At 41.4% G+C, this 14142-nt stretch overlaps 2 protein-coding genes across 3 annotated transcripts in view; one reads left to right on the forward strand and one right to left on the reverse strand.

Moving 5' to 3' along the window:
* NOX4 (NADPH oxidase 4) overlaps positions 1–14142 on the forward strand; it is a 176180-nt gene that overhangs the window by 142720 nt on the left and 19318 nt on the right. The window lies entirely within an intron of this gene.
* Positions 1–14142, reverse strand: part of TYR (tyrosinase) — a 50633-nt gene that overhangs the window by 7561 nt on the left and 28930 nt on the right. The window contains exon 4 of the mRNA XM_072850760.1: positions 1353–1534. Within this exon, the coding sequence (XP_072706861.1) occupies positions 1353–1534 (182 nt within the window). The remainder of the gene's footprint in view (positions 1–1352; positions 1535–14142) is intronic.

The raw sequence follows: 14142 nt of genomic DNA on the forward strand, positions 1-14142 counted from the left end.
ACAGCTTTAACAATTATGCAGGAGAGTTGCAGATTCCTTTCATTACACAAAGATAGTCAAAACCATGTTTTCTGGATTACTTTAAATCACAAGCTAGATTTTACTTGAGAAGTGAACGAACAAGATAAATGCATGGTTGGACAGTTTATCAAGTATGCAGAAACCATACAGCCCATTAGTAAGCAAACTCTGTCAGAAAAGCAGGGATGCCCTGAGAACTAATATTGTTTTGATGAAGACAAAAAGCAAGCTATAAGAATGCTAACATCCCTAAAACGTCCCTGGTGCTTTTGCTGTATAGTAGTTGGACTTTCAGCTCTTAATTGCCTTTTAATCGAAGAGACATATTCACAGAAAGTTTTGTGCCTCAAACAGGGAACGCAAGCATGCCCAGTAACCTACCTGTTCAGTGGCCAATGCTTTGCAAGGATAACCACACCCCACATCCTGGGTAGCTTTTGGCAGTGACGAATGTAACAGATCTGATCATTCCAATGGCCCAGTTTTATAAAGGATTGGGCCAAAGTATCTGAGCAATCCTCAGTTCCAGGCAACTTTATATGTTTAACAGATTTTAACCCTTCCCGGAGACAATAAGGAGGCCTGTACTACTCAAGCAAAACCACAAAGTCCACTACTCTAAGCATGAGACCTGGCCTACCTGGGGTTCCCGAGCAGCTACAGCCCCAAGGACCTCTGTCCTCCTTGTGCCAAGATGCCCGACTCAAAACCATCTTTGAACAGCAATGCAAGTCAAAACCATCACTAAACAGCGCAAAATTAATTTGATTAAATGAAATTAACATTATTTAGCGTTACAACCACAGGGCAAGCACAAAGTCAGTGGATCACTGTTTTAAGTGCTGCACCTTGTGTTGGCCTTTGGTGCCATGGTGAATTTTACTTCTGGTATTTAAGAGACCAGATTACATTTGTAAACAAGAAAGACAGCTTTGCATCTGCCCTCCTTTAAACCACGTCCAGAAATCTGAAAATTCCACTGGTTCCCATTTGTGTTGAACTGTAACAGCTGAGCTGGGCAAATGGCAGACTCAAAATCCAGCACTTTTTCTCCCCACTTCTGATCATGAGATGACCATTTGGATCAGATTCTGCTTTTAATAGGCTAGGATAGATAGGATTGATGTCAGTGACTGATTTGTGGTTGGAACTTTACTAATGATATCATGTTGACTCTACATCAGACCAGAAATGTGAAAACAAGCAGGTATGATCTGGGATTATACTCAGAGAAAAATCTGGAATAGAAGGATTTTTTAGTATGTTATTTTAAAGACATGTGCCAGGTTATAGGCAACAAATTTGACATTTACCCAAAATAGTAACATTACCTGGTTCTTGCAGATACTCATAGTCATACCCCAGCTCTCTTGAGGGTTTAAAAAATTCTCCATTTCTGTAAAGGGGGATAAAGGGGACCATGTAGTTTTCTCGATTGTGCCCAATGGGTGCATTGGCTGCTGGGTAAACTTCTAGCATGGGCCTGTGTCTTCTTAACCATTGCTCAAAAATGCTGTAGAAGAAAAAGCATGTCAATTAATGGTGGAGATTGGCAGAAATTTTTTTCTTGAAGATTAAAAAAAAGTGTCGATGCCTTTTTTTGTGAACCTTGGGGACAGAGTGGCATGCAATGACTTGTGTTCATGTGCATGTAATGCTTTCCAAATCATTTGGGTTTAGCTGCTTCAGTGCTGAGTTCCTATGCAAGCCTACAAAAAGCAAAGGCCTGCAGTGCTGCAGAGAGGCTGAATATGCTTTTAAATTCCATAATGCAATTCACTGTCTCGTGTGACCTGACTGAAATTTCTGCTCAGGAATTCACATGGTTGTGAAGGATAGAAAGAAAAGGATTAAAGATCTCAGTCCTTCCTCCTCACCCTCAGAAACATTTATGGCTGGTTGTGAATGGTCTTGTTGCCAGCTGCTCAGTCCTGTTCCCCTTCCTCTATTTTCTTACCAAGGTTTTTCACACCTGCATTAAAGTATGGCTACATCATGGTTGGTTTGACATCACCAAGGAGGTGGAAACATCTGAGGAAGAAGGGATAATCTATATGAGTCCAAAAACTTGATAAAGCATGTCATCTATCCGGAAAGAGTCTTTCTCCAGCCATAGCTTCTTCACTGACCTTGGTGTCTGCATAGTTATTTTACATATTCTCACTCCTCTCTCCCAGCTGTTGTTGTGCAGCTTTTTTTACCCTTTCTTAAATATGTTATTACAGAGGCACTACCACCATCGCTGATGGGCTCAGCCTTGGCCAGTGGGAGGTCCATCTTGGAGCCAGCTGTCATTGGGTCTGTCTGACATGGGGTCAGATTCTGGCATCTTCTCACAGAACCCACCCCCGCAGTCCCCTTGCTACCAAAAACCTTACCATGCAAACCCAATACAAGCTGTTACCCACACCTTTGACCTCAGCTGCTCCTTTCCATTTTTCTCTACCAAAGTTTCTCCCATTAGCTGTCTGTCAGCGCTTGGCAATATGTCTGTTCTTTAACTTGGAAGCAGAAAGCTTAAAGGCTGTGGTATGGGAAGAGTTTGTATTGACATTTTCAAGTCAACTACTGGATGTGTTCGGAAAGCAAAATTTACAACTCTCCAAAACACTCTCAGTTCTCTTCCCTTTGTGTCTGAGCTTTTTCTGCTCAATTCTTCACTTTGTTTCAATCCTCAAATCCTTCCCCTGATCCCCTGCTGTTTACACAGTGACCTTGGCTTGTCAGCAGACACCTGGATGGTTGGAATAGAGGATCTGGCAAGATGCTGTAAGGGGAGCAGATGCAGGTATCTTATACATGAAGAAAGGGGATCCCATGCTCGATCGGAAGGTATTGGTAGAAAGGGATTATCAGCATCAAGCTCAGGGAGGGATAACTGAATTCAGTTATGAGGGGTGGAAATGGTCTAAAGAGACCTGTAGATTGTACTTTAATTGAGATCTTGACTCAACAGTTGCTGCTCCCTGACACTGGCCACTGGCTGGAGGACACTTTCCCCCCTCTTATAATTATTAACCAGCTGTTCAGGAACTGAAGTTACCTCAGAAACACAGACCCAAATGTAAGTGCTCGGCAGTATCAGGATCTCTGCAGAGCATCCAGGGATTCTGCTGGTAGATTTTTACCTCCTGTCTTTGGGCAGAAATGTTGAGAAACACTCTGCTTACCCCACCAAATTAAAGCCCTCTCGCAGTCATCAAAACAGAGGTAGGGCCAAAGCCTTGGTTCTTTTTTTAGAATCAAAAGATTTAATAGATGACAACATCACTATGTTCATACATCTTGTCAACCCTTAACAATGCAGGTATTAATCTTGATTAAAATCTTCATTTGTGGCTCTCTTCTTCAGCTAATTTCATCAGCCCTGTCTAGAAAAACTCTTGTCAGAATGATAATGTTCAGCTGAAGCTTTCAGATGGATAAATTTAAACAATGATATCAAGGCTTCAGCTGCAGTTATCACAAGAAAGTTTGAACAGAAAATGTAATCTGATTACATCTTTGGCGAACAGCATAGAGAAATCCAGTAATCATTAAAAAAGGCATATAATATAAAGGAAACCAGGACATTAGTTTAGCTTGAGAGTAGTAGGGGTGTGTGTTGACTCCAATCCTTTCCCTGCCTGGCTTTTACTCATGTTTTGGGCAAGGCACCCTAACTATCAGTGCCTTGTTTTTCTAGCAGTTGTAGATGGGAGCCAAGATGATAGCTCTTCTCTGCAGCACAGGGCTGTTAGAGGTACAGAGATACTTTGGTTATGGGAACATGGTAATATTTTAAGAAGAAGTCAGAGATAGGACTTGGATCAGTTTTTCAAAGTCTGCTGCTGATCCATACCCTAACTTTTGAATGCGCAATTTGAGGTACTTCTTGGGGCACGATTTTTAGAAAACGCTGAGCAGCCACATTCTGATAATCTGGATGGCTGATGAGCACAAGGTTCAGAGCTAGAAGTCGTCATTTGCCTGAAATAGCTTTTGTATGACATGCCCTGAAATGCAGCATCCTCTCTGGATGACTTAAATGTTGCTGTTTCATAAGCAGTTTCGAGAAGAATCCTTAGGCCAGTAATCTTTCAAGCAGAATGCAAATGCAAAGCATTTCCATGGAAATGAACATATGTACTTTTGGATTCCTTCATTTGCAGTGTGGTTCCCACATTAGATATCAAGCTTGTAGCAGGAGCATTGAATTGTCTGCCCTTGCAGCTGATCTTTAGATTTAGATGCAATTGTATGCCTCTAATTACTGATATGATGAGTTGTGCTGATGCACAAGATATGTTGCACAATTCATTGAATTGTTTATGAACAGTTCTCTCCTTTAGCCAGCATAAAATCATATAATCTTTACTGAAATCTGTTTCATCTAACATGTCTGTATGCCACTGTAGAAATCTCAGAAACATCCGTTAGGGTTTTAAGAGTCACACTTTCCATTACTCCCTTTAGAATAGCTGGCCCTGTGCATTTATCTTGGCTTTTTTTTTTTTTTTTTTTGACACTTTGAAAGATTAGGATCATATTCTACTTGCTAATAAAGCAATTGGGTGAAGTTGCATTTATTCTTTCCACTTAAAGTCTTGTTCCCAACTTGTTCAGTAAGATAGGTTCACAACACTCATTTTTTCTTGGCAAAATAATGCATGATGCTCAGTATTTTCATGGGGATCTTCATGTTTTTCTTCTTTTACCTGAGAAAACTGACAGATTTAATATAACAGTAGTATTTTTTACATCCTCATTTGTTTGTATTTCTCCTTTTAAAAGGGAGGCACTGTCATTTCCCTGCCTTACTCATATTTTGTAAGAAAAGTTATGAAAGAAGGAACCTTACCCTTGCCTTTCAAGAAAGGTTTCCCAGCTGAGTGGAAAAAGAAACCTCTCAATTGCATCCACTTGGGGAGAAAATCCATGGAGAAGATAAAACTTAAGCTGTATTTCTATTGTGAAGTACAAATAGTTCTTGTTGGGCACCATAAGCCATTTAATATGAGAGAGTTACATTTTATGATTCCCCAACTGAGGCTGTTAACTCCCTTCCTACATTTTTAAGGAAAACTGAAATCCTGAAGTAGCCTATGGCTTTTGCTATCAGCCAGGTAATGACGTTGGCACAGTGCCCCTATCCTTGGAGACTTGTCTTAACTGAAAAGTCTTGGGCCAAAAAAAAGTATATCTGGAGAAAATAAGCACATTGTCTTTTGTTTCAGAGTACTGGGACCACTGAATTACATGTTGTAGGATACTTTTTTCCTCAAATAAGGTGCTTTCTCAATCCCTGGCTACATTTGAGGCAGTTAGCATCAAATGTGCTCTAGTTTATGCAGTGGTATCCTTTCTGTAGGCAAAGAGAACACATCTGAACAGCTACAATGGATCATCTGACAATTCTTTCATGTGCAGTGGCCTACAGTAATGGTTGCTATATCTGATAACGGACATGTGGTTTCTGTGACAGAGAGAAATCAGTACTTCCATCATCAGATGTTGATCTACTTACCATTGATAGAAGTTTTTCTTTTCTTCCCTTAAAAGCAGCCATGTTGTAAGTCATTTCCTTTTAGTACCTTGAAAATATATACTTGTTTTCTGTGCTTTGCTCAGTAGCTGCAAACCTGGAAGAGCTTAGGGCTGCAGAATTAAAGCTACATGCAGAGAGACAAAATGCTGATGCAATTAGCTGGTCCGTTTGTGGAGTGACAAGTTCCTGGTAGAAAAGCCAGGATTGCGGCAGAACAGCAGACCTGAACTCCCTGGGATTGTTGATTATCTTGGCAAACCACTGCTATTATGTTCTCTTCATATGAACCTCTGCATTCTCCCCTGGCCCTGAGAGCCTAACAAAGCAGGACTATGAATTAAATGACATCTGAAGGGCCATTTTATTCTACTTTTCCTCCCTTTCTTGACGTAATGAGACTAAAGGTAACAAAAAGACAGCTAAAGAATCAGATCAGGGCTCTGTGATATCCAATCTCCATATTTCTTCTATGCAAAAAAAAAGTACTGGGCAGAAGTTCAGTGAGAGAGAAATCTGTCTGACTCCTACAGCAGTCTGGTTGGCTACTTTCTTCCTCAGCATGTAGACAAAGAGGGCAAGCAGATAATTAGTTGTTTGTATAGGTAGGAGTGATATTTTCCAGACACGGAGCCTTTTTTAGCATTGCAATCCCAGCTAGACTGGTGTCATTTGGGAGATGTTGGCAGTGCTGAAGAGAGCAGATGGGATGTGGGCATGGTGGGGAATACAAAGAGGGATAAAAGAAAGAAGAGAAGAGCTAATCAAACTCCCTGGGAATTTTGTTCAGGGAATGGAAATGGGAGAACCCAACCTGGGATCTAGCAGGAATAAACCATAAATCCTCGAGGGTGACAGCTCTTACCTAGAAGGGTCATGGGCAATCAGGACTTAAGAAATAGAAATTTAAAATATGGAAATGAACTAACTGAAATGGAGATCAGTCTCCTGATAACCCTAATGCCCTTTGTATTTCTTGAACAGTAAGCAGAAGTGACTCGGAAGAGGTAGCTTTTATTTAAAGGCCTTGGACAGATTAAAAAATAATTCTGTCTAGATTAGGGGAAAGACTGTTTCCGTCTGGAAGGCTTCTTCCTTTGCTTGAAGAAATCAAAACTATGTGTCCCAAATAAGAGGCTAAGGAACCGAAAGGGATAGGAGAATAGTTTCAATTTTGAAAGATGCCCTGTCTCACATTTAGAACGCAAAAAGACTCAATCTCTCTATATTGCACTTCCGAAGTAGAAATTATTTTGTAGTGGTTGTTTTATTAAAGTAAATATTGAAGGTTTTAGAATTACTAGATTATGATGATTAACAGTCTATACAGATTATTTTTGTGGTAAGAAACAGTATTTTAATATTGTAGAATGGGTTGGATTTAGACAAATATAAGCTAAAATAAGGCTCAGTGTTTGTATTTAAACATTGGAAAAACTGATCTAGGGACGTGATAAATTCACCATCACTTAAATTCTCTGGTTCAGTCAGAAGCCACATGCTTGATGCAGAAATAGCTAAGCGAGGTTATCTGGTCAGAGGGATTCCCAAAAAGTCATAAAAGCAAAGAATATTCTTCCTGCATATTAGAGAAATTTTAGAAAGTGTTAGAGGCCCCATTTTACTTCAGACAAAATAGGCAGAGAGTAAAAATGACTTGCATAAGTTCACACTAGACATGCTGCAGTGGAGTGGGACCTCAACTATGGCATCACTTTGTACCTACCAGACTATGATACCTCATGGAGTCCTGTTATACTATTGCAAAGCATGAAGTCTCAATTTTATTTAAGTTTTTTGCTATGTATCTGTATACAGATCTCTCTAACTGTTAGTGAGCTTAATACATGTGTGTACCAGCACACATGTATTAGGTCTAAAGAGCTGATATGTGGTAAAAAGTAATAAAGAATCCCACCTGCTATGTCGATGCTTTGGTAGTTTAAATTTTCATTCTGGGGAAATAGACTTTGCTTTCGCAAAGAGTTTTAGTGTGGTAAGGTGCTTTTACAGAGAAAATTAAAGCCATCTATAAAAGACATGGATATATCACTTCCATTTAACTGCGTATAAATAGACCTGAATATTTTCCTTGTTCTGCTCCATACATACCAGATTATATGAAGTGAAATGAAATGAGCCTTAGTGGAAAATTAATTTGAAAAAAAAAACCCCTTGGTTTAAAGAATGGGGGGAAAAATAAGATTGATTTGAGGATGATTAAAAAAAGGCCACCAATATATATTTCTGAATTCATATTATTCTATGAATAATATATGCAATGGGATTATAGCTAATGAAAGGATGAGTCAAGAAATAAATGGGTTTATGTTGCCAGTGGGAAATATCAAGCAGAGTCTAAGAACAGTGCTGTTCACTTCATACTGTTCCAGACAGTGTTGTGTGCTCTGAAAAAAGGTGCTGCTCACAGGAAAGAAATGTTAAAACCTGGAAAAAGTAGAGTAAAACAATGAGAGTAGGCATTTTATTTATCATTTTGAAAAGAGCCTCTCCTAAGAGCCGTTTCCCAACAGCATGCCTCCACAGTCATGAGCAGAGCTACACTTGACCGATTGCAGTGTAGGAGGAGAAACCAGACCGTAAATATCTGTTATTAAAGATTTCCTTGTATTGAACTACTGCAGAGAAACTGACACATAGTGTAAACCTAACTGGCCCTTCAGGAAGATTTTCTAGGAGAAGTTTAATCCGCTGTGTTTTGCCTTGCAATTAAGGACAGCTGGAGAGAGGGAAAGGGGGAAGAAGAGGGTTCGGTACCTCCATATGAATTCCTCTGCCGTGCAACCAGGAACATGTGTGACACTGCAGGTGTCCCCAGTGGGAGGACTACAGTGCCCTTATGGCGAAGGGTCATGGTCAATCTAGGTCCATACCACTACAGAGGACACGGTCCTGCTTTCCTCCTACCTTCTTGTCCTCACTTTCCTTGCAAGCATTTGCACAACGTTGCCATAACCAAGATTAAGGAACTGATTTGGTTTAAAACCAAACATATCATTTGTTTTTATTTGTTCTGGGATAGCTGAGGTGAGATAAAGTCACGGACCTGATTCATCATGCTTTGGCATGATGTAGTATCAGCACAAGGGAGGAACAGAGGTGAGCACCTCCGGGTAGCACTAATTGGTGAGCAGGACTGTTTTTTCTTCTTAACCTATGTGCAAGGTTAAGCTGACTTAAAGCAACAGTGAAACTGTGCCTTTTGTTTCTCAGTAGCCTCATAAATCCATGCCTCAGCTAAGTGTGCACACAGACAGTACTAACAGTTCAGCTGCTAGATGGCAACTTTGTAAGCCACTAGTAACTTTATCGCATTCAAATATGAAGCCATGTCACTAGTTGTGCCAGATTTGAAACAGACTTTCATTCCTCATCTACAGTTGTGAGACTGCGGCTGACTATGGCAGAAGGAAGGCAGAACATTGTTGCTTAGAGCGCTTTTATACAATTTATTTCAGTATCATGAGTTCTGACATTCTGTAAAAGAAATCTGGCAAGCAACATGTATTTGCATTTGGAAAGAAAGGGAAAAGGAAACAAATTGAGGAAAGCTGAAATGCCAGTCCAAGGACTGTGATTACACAGTAGTCATCACTTTAAAAGTTGGCACTAGTCAGCTGGTATTACAAAGTCACCTCAGGTAATTCCCATCCCAAGCATTTGGGAGAAACATTGGTGCTTCAGTCCTGGAAGAGCTGCTAATGCTGAGGTTGTAAAGTCAAGGCACTGTACTGTTTGCCAATGTATGCAGTTATATTGCAGTGTCATTTTTTTCTTTTTGTTTTAAGTTGGCTAAAGACACTACAGGGACTCTCAGTCAGATTATAAACAAATGGCACTGGTTACAATGCAAGTGTCTGATTAAAAATTAAGATGCTGCCCTCAATTATTGTGAGAAACCCATCCAAGGCCTCTGAGGCTATGTCTCCCCACTGTTGAATCACCGCTGAGTGCTTGCTCTGTGTCCAGTCCCAGATGCTGGGGAACATCCAGGCTTCCACCATTGCTTCCAAGCTGCAGCATGCGGCAAGCATCCTTGGGCACAACGCCTCTTCCACAAACCCTTGCAGTACCACTGTCCAGTTACTTCTATGCCAGTTCCTGGACCAGCTACCGGAGAGACCTGTTTGTGCATGTGTGCATGTGTGTGTCTGCCTGTGGATAAGGCAACTGGGAGACCAGGGGATCCAGGGGCAGTTACTGGGTAGACTGGGTATCTAAGGCCAGTTATGCAGGGATCCAGACTGTATGTGTGTGTATATATATATATACATATGTATATGTATTTTCCCATAACAGGCTTTCATCCTGGTCAGCCAAAGAGGGCAAGAGGATAAGGTTGTTGGTGCTGTTGGAATTAGTGTTGGTGCTGTATTTCTTTGTTGATCTGTGTAGCTAGTAAAGCATGTATGCATATATACATATGCATTATATATAAATATTGTGTGTATGTGTGCCTATTGGGAATACATGCTCAGCCTCACTATTGGTTGAACCCAAGAACATGGAGCTGTGGTAGCCATACCACTATTGGGCTACTAGATTTGTTAACCCCTAACACTTTAAACACAGACTTGTACAAAACAGACAAGAAAGGATGTTTTAGCCCAGTGGAGCTGTTCCCTCATATAACGTTGTGCTTCTGATTTTTTTCTTGGAGCATGTATTCCCATGTAGATCGATTATATGTCTCTGAAATAAGAATATTAATTTTCAGGAAACGTCTGGCCTACTTTTTTGTTTCCCTTTACTCCACCTTCTGAACCAAAAGGTTTTTGGTTTTGTGGACCACAGTGGACTAGACCACCTGCAACACTGAGAGGCAATGTGCAGATGACAGCAAGCCCCTTACTTATTCAGCCAGATTGACATAGGTGGCACGCTGCTTCCTAGAGGATCATTCTCTGGATGAGGTATAATAATGCACCATGCTGACACCTTCCCACCTGTTACAAAGTACCACCAGAGCTGGGGAGCCATGTGGCGCCTGAGGATCTTGGCACTGCTCTGCTTCATCATCCCACTACAAGCATCTGTACTTCCTTCCATCTCCTTTGTTCTCATTTACGGCACTGCACAAACTGGGTGCTTGGAAAGTGTCAGATGAAGGAAATAAGAGGGAGGGAGATGGTATAGGTATAGTCCCACACAACCAGTCCCAAATAAGAGACAACTAATGCCACTTTCTTTGCCTATGTCCTACTTTGTTGAAAGCTTCAAGGTTACTGCGGCTGCTGGGGTTATGAGATATTTTTAATATTCCCTCTACCAATGTGATTTAGAGCAGTTTTTCCCCCTTGACTTTAAAATACCCTCAACACCTCTGTAGGATTAGGAGAGGAGAAAGGGTCTTCAACCTTTCCGGCTGAAACTATTCTTTATGTCAAGCAATTTAAATATCCATAGCCATTTGGAGAAGATGCAGTTGGATCTCTCATTGCTACTTAGCATGCTCATTTGGGTGCAGAGGGCTACACAGCTTCCAGTCATTGCTCCAATAATCATGTAGTGCTCCAAATGTTTCTCTTCTAGAATAGAAAAGGCGGCAGCTCCTCCAACCTCTATTGTGAGAAACAGCTCCTCAGGCACCTGAGTCCTGCAAAGGATTCAGATAAAATGATCCTGAGCAGAGATCACTGCTGGTGGTGTAGGACCAAATGCCGCTCCTCACTCAGAGAGAGCTGCTGAAGTCCTCCTGCATTTCTGTTCCCCATTTGCTGTGCCAGTTTCCATGAGTCACACTGTGAAAGCCTAACTCTTCCCAGGAAACCCATATAGCTGCTTGGGGCTTTGACCCCATTGCGCATAAGTCTGGGGCACAGCTCCCATACCACAAAGCCTAACCTGCTGGGCAGCCCTGCAACCCACCTTCCCAGTCAATGAACGTCACAGAAATATTCTTGTTTTCTGCCTTCTCGAAAAACTGGGTAGCCTGAATCAATGAGTGCTGAGCCCAGCTTATATTTGATCGGTTGCTGATGGATTACAACATAAAAAGCTTTATTCCTACTGGAAAAGGGAGATAATGGATAAGCTGAGCATGACACATCGCTCACAACACTAAAGGCAGGAGCTGAGTGTTGGAAATTGTGTAGGAATCTGTGCAGAGGAATGTCAGTATTCTCTAGTGTAGGACTAGGTAGAGCCTCATTGTAACCCAGCTATTGACAAAGCAAGCTAACTCCTGTGGAAGCTTATTCTGGACCTCCACTGGAAAGAAATGGTGAGTTTAGGTGAGGCTTAGCTGGGCTGAGATTTGGTCAGATATCTGATCTAAACTCTATCACTTTTCTTAGTCAAGCCAGCCTCTGTTTTACACCAATGAAAGCTAGCAATGACTCTTCCTAGGTGCAGGAGAGAAATTCTTCTTCCTTAAAATAGCTGTCATCATGTGTGTTATTTCACCCCTTGCTGTCAAACCAAAGCAATTTTTGGCTAGAAATATTTGTTTCTCATTCAGATTTAGGTCTCTCATGCTGTCCAACACTGCAAACCCCAAGGTGTACCTGAGGCATGATGGTGTGTACTGTGTGCTTTGTAAATAAGGAAATACAAATGCAACCATGTGTTACACGGAAAAAAAAAGTTAACATTTGCTGGAGTGTATATCCTGTGTTAACTTTCTCAGGTTCATCTTTGCCACGGTTTGCAGCTAACAGAAAAACATCACTTGAAGTAAGAGATAATACAAATGCCAGCTGCTCCGAAGTTTAATAACTAGTTTCCCCTGAAGAGAAAGATAACAAGCAGATTAAAATGGACTGCTGTGGAGGTAGCTGGACTGACTCTATGTGGCCCATTCCTGTGCTCTGTAATTCAATTCTTTTGAGACTGAGAGATTGTCATTATTGAGGTTCACAAGGGCATGTAATATATAAATCACATCTACGGTGGCAAAGTGATAATTTCTTTTGATGAATAGAAGGTAGCTACACGTGGGTGAGAAAAGTACCATGTTTTCCTGTGATTTTTTTACAATTTGAACAATTACAGCAGCTGTTATTGCAGAAGTGCTGCAGGAAGGAAATTCAATGCTATGCTAGCTGTCTGCATCAGAGCTTGTCTTGATCGCTGTGTCACAGAGAGCACTTTCTCCTCCTCCAGCGTTAAGAGGATAGGTGAAGACTAACCATGTGGCTCTTGCCAAGTTTCAGGGCAAAGTAACCTTTCCTTTTAAAAACCACTAATCGCTTGCATAATATGTAGTGTACAAAGTGATCCATTCTATAACTGCCTTGGCTGAACTAAAATCTTGCAGTAAGAGTGATATGAAACATGCACTTCAAATGGGACTATTTGAACAGTATTATTGATTTTTAAGAGCAGAATGGGTCATTACAAACATCTAGCCTGAATAATGAGATGGCAGGTGAGATGATTGCAACTACTGTATTTCACATATAATCCAGAAGATGTCTGTTTAACCTTAACCTTGCTGTTCCCCTAAAGCAAGGTGGATCAGCAGAACTGTAGGTTTTATATATGCTTAATCGATAAAAAGAACATTTAACTCCAAAGCCTGTTCCTTGTCCTTATTTCTCTCTGTTTGATTCTGTATGGTCTATCTGTGGATTGCTAGAAGACTTATTTAAGAGTGTGGGTTACTTTAGACACAGATGCAACCTGAAGTGTACTATATAGACTCAGCCCCTGTCTGTCTAATGGGCAAAGCAGGGAGGTCTTCTGGAGGAGGGATGCTCTAAACCTATACTCCTTTGCTTTTGCTTCTGGCCACCACTCTAGCCATGGTACAGGTTAGATGGACCTGTGGTGTGACCCTCCAAGGCTGTTCCTGCATCCCTTTGGGTGCTTTGCAATTGCAGTAGCAGGAACTGCCCAGCCTTACTAAAATAGATGTTAAAAGTCCAGCTTCAGTATCTCGGTGTATGGTATGCCTTTCAGCCCCAGACACAGGGATATCAAAGAAGAGATACTGGGGAGCTGTATTTCTCAGCAACACCCCAACCTTCCCACTTACACTCTGTTTTCCATGGATATATTTATGTGGTATTTTGCAGTAGATGTGAACTCACTCTACCCACATACTGAGCCCACTTTGAGTGAGTCAGCTCCATCAAACAAGCTCAGCAGCTCTGGTTAACATGCTACTAAGCCTGAGAGGTTAAGAGGGGAAGGTTAGCAGCTCCAGTTCAGTGCCAGATGAGGGCTTGTGGTAACAGAGGGAGTGTGTGTCCTCCTGCACATTTGTAGACATCCCCAAGGGGAAACAAAATTAAGACGAATCCTTCCCTGCTTTCATTTCTAAAAATTTCTGTGCTTGAGTTTCCCACCCCTTCAGTGGTGATCTGCTCTGTATCTCATACTTGTGTGCCAATAAAGCTTGTGACCAAAGTCACTCGTGGCCCACCCTCATATGAAACGGTCTGCTGGAGGGCAGTTTTCTTCCTCTGATGTCCCTCCTGGTAAAACAGAACTGGTTTTTGTGACATGGTGGCTTCCAGCACAGCAGCTGCTGGTAACCAGGTGATTTTGTTAAGCATCAGAGAAGGGTGAGAGCTGGGCTACCTTGCTGCCATGTCACAGAGCCTGCTGGTGGGACGTAGCTGTGCACGCTG

Source organism: Ciconia boyciana, chromosome 1 (assembly GCF_034638445.1).
Source record: "Ciconia boyciana chromosome 1, ASM3463844v1, whole genome shotgun sequence".
In the NCBI taxonomy this organism is placed as follows: domain Eukaryota; kingdom Metazoa; phylum Chordata; class Aves; order Ciconiiformes; family Ciconiidae; genus Ciconia; species Ciconia boyciana.